Here is a 6,906-nt window from a genome sequence, read left to right as displayed (position 1 = left end):
CAGGGGCAGACTGTGGAACAGACCATCAATTACTGATATGCAAATTCAAATTAAAGCTGAAGAAAATGAAAACAAATCTACGAGAGGATTCGGTTTAGGGTTAGTTTATAATCCCTGTAAATGGGACAGAGTCCTGGTGTGGCGCTATGGGTAAATTTGCCAAACTGCAAAGCCATTTAAACTGCAAAATCAGTGGTTCAAGCTCACCAGCTGCTCCTCGGAAATCCTATACAGGGTCACTATGGGTCGGAATCGACTCAACAGAACTCAACAAATTCACTGAACAAATATTTAGTGAGTGCCTGCTATGGACCTATGTGTAAGGTTACTCTCCCCATTAATCACAGCATAATCACTTTAATAGTGGGTATGCCACTAAATCCATCAATACATTATTTCCTGTACTGTCACCCTAGCAATGAGAGAACTAGGAGTGGAAAAGAAATGCATTTGTAGTTAATGGTTAAATTACGAAGAAAATACTCCTAGTTCATACATGATGCTTATCTGCAGAGAGAAGATGGGAATAATGAAATTCAGTTTCTCAATACACAAATGATGCCCCAAAGCCTGAGTCCATCTTGGAAGTTCAAGATCTAGTTAACAGTACAAACTACAAATACTAAGCAACAGTACAAACTATACTACTTCCTTTGCTCTCATTCAGCAAGAATCTTAGACTTCCCTTGCTCAATTTCCTCTTACTCTGTTAAGTAAAGCATTCAAATGTCTCCAAAGCAAACCAATGTCTACTTTCTACTCTCACTGACAGATCATGGCATATCCATTCATAATAACAACACTAGTAACAAGTGGAAAATATTTCTTTCCTTAAGTGTAACCACACCTATGAAAAGCTTTTTGACAATGAAATAGTCAGACAAAAAACAAAAAACAAAAAAACTATGATTACTCAAATAAGAGTGCTAAATCAGTCAATGACAAATACTAGAATGGGGAGGATGTTGGAGAACGGGGGGAAGCATGATCTAACAGAACAATTTTAAATTTTTGCTTAACTACTTTTCTATTGAAAGTCCTGGTGTGGCACTACAGGGTAAGCACTGGACTGCTAACCACAAGGTCAGCAGTTCAAACCCACCAGCCACTCTTCATAAACCCTATGAAGAGCGGCTATGAGTCAGAACCAACCTGACAGTCAGTACACAACAACTTTCCTATCATTTGTGAAAAGTCTCAATTAGTAATTATTTGGTTATCCAATATTGGGCATAAGCCATCAATGGTCATCAACCCAATTGTCAATAAAATCTGCTTCTCAAAGGCCTAATTCCCAGGCAGGTATCAGCCTGCTGGGTCAAGGTGACTGCACTCCAAGAAACAATAGTCTCTCCAATAATTTCAGCTTTAAGGAAAAGAAAGTTCACTTAGGAAAATTGTTGTTGTTGTTAAGTGCCGTTGAGTCAATTCTGACCCATAGTGACCCTGTACAGCGTTTTGGAGGAGTAGCTGGTGAGCTTGAACCGCCAACCCTGCAGTTCAAATGGCTTTGCAGTCTGATGCATTAACCCATAGTGCTACACCAGTACTCCAAATAGAAAGCTATCAAGGGTCTATCTAGCATTGACCTTTTTAGACTAACCCCTCTATGACACTGATGAAAGCCATGTGCACATTCATATAAAACGTAGCAAACAATTTCAGGAGGCTAAAGCAACAACAAAAATCCCTTCAAGCTCATCCACAGACTCTGCATCAAAAAAGTCTGTTAGTTATAATGTTTCCACAACCAGTCCTAGAGTTGCCCTCTGAGCAAAACTGGAGAACATACTTGTGAAAGAAACGTTTATGAGCAGGTCAGAGAAAATGAAGTGATTGGAAAAATGCAAGGTAGAGACAATGAAAGCAAAAGTGAGAGCAGACATTCACATACACGCTCCTGAGACTACTGTTAGCAGCACAGGTTTATTCATTAGTATTTACTAAGCATACATTTAAGGAGCTCTGGTAGTGTAGTGGTTGCTAATCAGGCTGTAAATCTCACCATCAGCAGTTTGAAAGTACCAGCTGTTCCGCGGGTGAATGATGAGGCTTTCTGCCCCCGTAAAGATTTACAGCGTCAGAAACCCTGTACAGGGTCGCTATGAGTCGGAACCAACTCCATGGCACATTACAACAACAAACAACAAGTATACATTTGGTGCAGGACTGCCAACCTAGGTTGGCAGTTCAAACCCACCTAGCAGCACAGTGGAAGAAAAGACATAGATAGCAATGTGCTGCAATTAAGATGACCAAAACCAAATCAAACCCATTGCCATCAGGCCAACTCAATTCACATGATGCTACAGGACAAAGTACAACTGTTCCTCAGGGTTTCTGAGACCGTAGATCTTATGGGAGGAACCAGCCTCATCTTCATCTTTCTTCCACGGAACATCACGTGGGTTTGAACCACGGACCTTGAGTTTAGCAGCACAACGTCTAACCCACGGCACCATTGGGATTCCTTTCAATTAAGATTATAACCACTGAAAAGGTCCTTGAGTACAAGTCTTCAGTAGTTGAAATTAACTTCAGGGCAGCCAACAACAACATGCAGAAATGTGGGTGGAATATAAAATGAATGAAAAAGTTCCAGAGGAAAACACACGTCAAGACCTTTGAAGGAGGCAGTCTAGAGATCAGGCAGTTGCACTATGAAATAAAGGTGGTGAGGTGGTAAGCATATCTTCTGACAAAATAACAGTATGAGGGGGCTTCAAAAAGTTCATGGAAAACTGATTTTTGCACAAGCCCAGGTGCAGCACTGTAGGATAACCACTAGTCAGACTGTTAACCACTAGGCTGGAGGTACAAAGCCACCAGCTGCTACTTGGAAACTCTATGCAAGGTCGCTATGAGTCATAAGAACCAACTAGATGGCTCTTAGCAACAAGAAGGGTGGCTTAGGACTAAGTTGCACCTGACCAAGATATTTTCATTCACCTCATATGCATGTGAAAATAGATAATGAATAAGGACTGTAGAAGCATGATGTGTGGGCAAAGATACTGAAAGTACCATGGACTGCTAAGACTAAGAATTACAATCAGAAAGCACCTTAGAGCAAGGATAGCGAGACTTTGTCTCTCATACTTCAGATTTTGTTATCAGCAGAGACCATCCCTGGTCTAAATTTTAATGATGATTATGATCAGAGAGTAGTTAAGAAAGCCTGTGTTCTGATTAAAATGTCTGTGGAAACTGAACCCCCTCAATAGTTTTAAAAAAACTATGACGTAGAGTAGATCCTGACTCATAGTGGCCCTATAAAACAGAGTAGAACTGCGCCATAGGGTTTCAGATTCTAAATCTTTACTGGAGCAGACAGATGAATCTTTCTCCCATGGAGTGGCTGGTGGGTTTGAACTGCCAACCTTGTAACTAACAGCATTTTTACTTATATAATGGACTACAAAAAGCTGTATTTAGATATAGCACGAAACATGTTAGCTTTACCCCAGGACTATTAAGTACTTTACTTTTGAGATCCCTTGTTTCAGTTAGTAATTTACTGAAAGAAATGAAATAAAACTCTTACAGCTTAAGAGTGCAAATTGTGTGCTACTCAAAATTGACCATCTGTTGGGCTCAAATCAATGTGTCATTTACTTCTTAAATATAAGACATACATACACTGAGCTTTACAATAGTTAAGTGCCGTCAAGACCCATAGCGACCCTTTGAGGGTTTCCAAGGAGTGACTGGTGAGCTTGAACCACCAACCCTGAAGTTCACACTGACTGTGCAGTATAGCGCATTAACCCAAAGTGCCACAACAAGAGTCTCAAAATGTTCTTTAATTTTTATTTTAACTTTCCCTCTGGACAACCCATTACACATTCCCCATAAATGCATGTGGCTCTGTGGGTTAATGCACAGTACTGAAAGTCAGTTTGAACCACAAGGTCAGCAGTTCAGGCTCAACTGTTGCTACTTGGAAATCCTATACAGGGTCGCAATCGACTCAACAGCACTTAACAACAACAATCCTCTATATGTTTTTGTTGTTAATGTTAAGTGCTGTCGAGTGGGTTCTGACCCATTAGCAATAGGGTATCCGAGGAGTAGTTGGTGGGTTTGAACCACCAACCTTGTGGTTCACAGTCCAGTGCTAATCCTGCAGTGCCATACCAGGAGTCCATTCTCTATAAAGAAATCTAATAATATTCAAAGACACACACCCTTATTATAAATATGCTTTCAGATATGACCTTTGAGTATTACACACATTTTCCCCTAAACTTACTTATTTATAACATACATCCTTGTCTTAGATTACTCAATAGGTAACAACTGAGACATCACCAAAATCAAACCAAATCCACAGCCCTCAAGTTGATTCCAACTCAGCGACCCTAAATGACAGAATGGAACTGCTCCTTAGGCTTTCCAAGACAGTAAATCTTTTCAGGAGCAAATGACTTCATCTTTCTCCCATTGAGCCTCTGGTGGGTTTGAACTGCCAACCCTGTGGCTAGCAGCCCAACGCTTAACCCAGAGTCACCAGGTCTCCTGCAGACACTTTTAATTTCTGTGCTACAATAGTGGAACATTACCTGGAAAGCTAGTCTTCATTATATCGATTCCAACTTGTAGCTCAGGTTCAGAAGCAAGCACTGCATAGTCTCCTTGATGAGAGATGTTAAAGTTGAAATTGGGATAAGGATTCAATGAGTCCTTTGCAAGAACTGGTTTTCCTTTTGCAGTTCTTTGCAAACGAATATTATTCCAAGGGATATTCAATTTCTCTGCAACCAATTTTCTTATCATCAGACGCCCAGCCTGTTAAATATATGAAACAAGAGGTATATATATCAATGTCTACTCAAGATTTCCTAACACTCCCTAAATTAATAATACAAAGTATATTTTTGTGACTTTTAAAGTATTAAATCTCTAAAAGTTTTTAAAATTTCCTATTAGATGAATACATTGTTGTTGTTAAGTGCCCTCAAGTCAGTTCCGACCCATAGCGATCCTGTATAGGGTTTCCAAGAAGCACCTGCGGAGCTTGAACCACCAACATGTTCAAACCGACTTTGCAGTCCTGTGCATTAAATCACAGTGCCACAGCAGGACTCCAGATGAATACAAAGCACTGCTAAAAGAAAGTTAGTCTCTCCTTAGCAATTCCCTGCCTGCTAACAGGATGTTAGGTAGTAGGGATCCTTGCAGTCTTTTAAGTATCTAAGTGTTTAAATATGCATTGGTATGTTTCTGATACATATATAAATGAGATACTATAATAAGTATTCTGCCAGGAATTGTTAGGAAATCTTTACATTTGTATCTGTCCTGTGCATGCTTTTTAACAATAGTATTGTTTCAATGTACCATAACTTGTTTGCCTATTCTCCTATTATTGGTCATTTATGCTGGCTCTAGTTTTATTATTTAAAAACAAAACAAAACTGCACTGAGCAGCCCTGTTATATCCATAGTTTTGTGTATTGTACCCAAATCTTTGTCCATGTGAGACCATTTAAGATCCTATAAAACCATCATTCAGCTTCAACAATTTAGTAATTCATGACTGGTTTCATCTGTGCGCCACACATTTCTCCTATCCCCCTTAATTATTAGCCAATGAATACAAACACACACCAGTATATATATATATATTGTTGTTGTTGTTGTTGTTATGTGCCGTGGGGTCGGTTCCGACTCATAGCGACCCTGTACAGGGTTTCCAAGGCTGTAAATCTTTACAGGAGGCCATAAGATGACAAATCATAACAGAATGTTTTGTAAAATATCCAAGTTGGGTTTTTTTTTTAAATAGTTTACTTTTGACACTGACTTTTAAATACTGAAGGGATTTGAAGTTTGCTCATTTTACAGTTTCTTACTAATTTAAGTGTTTTAGGAAACATTTAACCAGTATGCCTTCAAAAAATGCATCAGGTAGCCCACATTTCAAAAGAGAAATTTTGTAATAGGGGCATTTTCAAGAAATCAGTCTTTGAATTGATCATAATAAAAGAAAGATCCCCATTAAGATGCATTGGCCCAGTGGCAGTAACAAATGATCGGCAGTGTTTCGTTCTGTTGTGCATAATTATGGTCGTTCGCTTTAAGTCAGAACCGACTGGATGGCATCTAGCAAAAACATTTTGTAATCAAAACTTTCCAGTTGTTATTTTTAAATACAAAATATAAATAAATGATTCTATCTGAAATACTGCTTCCCAAACCATCTAGTCAGGAAGGTACGTTAGCCTGGAACGGTATCCTTCCTGGATTGTTGCACTGATAAATGGAGGATGGCTAGGCCTCTCCACCGGGAAACACTGCAAAACATTCATACTGTCAATATTCTCTAAGGCCTACCACGTGTATGGGTGCCCCGGGAGTGTTGGGGTGTTTAAAAGGCAGCTTAGTCAGGATCTCTAGACCCAAGCAAAGAATAAATTTAATTTGGTACTACAAAGGTCGAGAAGAGGCCTGCGCGCCCCGGAGGCACTGCAGCGCCTACCAGCTCTCTCCCCGTGCAGGCCTGGGTGTGCAAGAGCGCAGGCATCGACCGGACGACAGAACCGAGGGTGTCCGCAGCCCGGCCCACCTCCCCCAACATCGCTTTCTCGACTGTAAATACCAAAGACCCGTAATACCATGGCTGCCTTAGCGTCCCGGGCAAAGACGAACTGCCCAATGCGCTCCTTCTCCTCGGGCTGGATCGATCGCACCGCCAATAGCCACTCGGCTTTGCTGGGTAGCCAAGTGCCGCAGGAAAAGGCCCAGCGCACGCCCTCCATTGCTGGCACCAAGCAGAAACGCTTGGCAGGGTAAACCATACACTGAAAACGGACCTCACCGCCACCTCCGGGCAGAGATGGCGCGGATGCTAACGTGGTCCCACCCCCTTCTTCTCAGCGTGCGTGCGCAGGGGGCGGGGTGTCG

The 6,906-nt window shown here is 41.0% G+C and overlaps 1 protein-coding gene across 1 annotated transcript in view; it reads right to left on the bottom strand.

Moving 5' to 3' along the window:
• AASDHPPT (aminoadipate-semialdehyde dehydrogenase-phosphopantetheinyl transferase) overlaps positions 1 to 6,906 on the bottom strand; it is a 53,927-nt gene extending 47,021 nt beyond the window's left edge. Inside the window, exons 1-2 of the mRNA XM_006833792.1 lie at positions 6,618 to 6,906; positions 4,563 to 4,788 (exon numbers count right to left, since the gene is read on the bottom strand). Coding sequence (XP_006833855.1) covers positions 4,563 to 4,788; positions 6,618 to 6,800 — 409 coding nt within the window. The 5' untranslated portion in view covers positions 6,801 to 6,906. The remainder of the gene's footprint in view (positions 1 to 4,562; positions 4,789 to 6,617) is intronic.

Source organism: Chrysochloris asiatica, unplaced genomic scaffold, assembly GCF_000296735.1.
Source record: "Chrysochloris asiatica unplaced genomic scaffold, ChrAsi1.0 scaffold00008, whole genome shotgun sequence".
Lineage (NCBI taxonomy): Eukaryota > Metazoa > Chordata > Mammalia > Afrosoricida > Chrysochloridae > Chrysochloris > Chrysochloris asiatica.
Note: the sequence above shows the minus strand (reverse complement) of the source record. Positions and strands in the feature narration are given on the sequence as shown.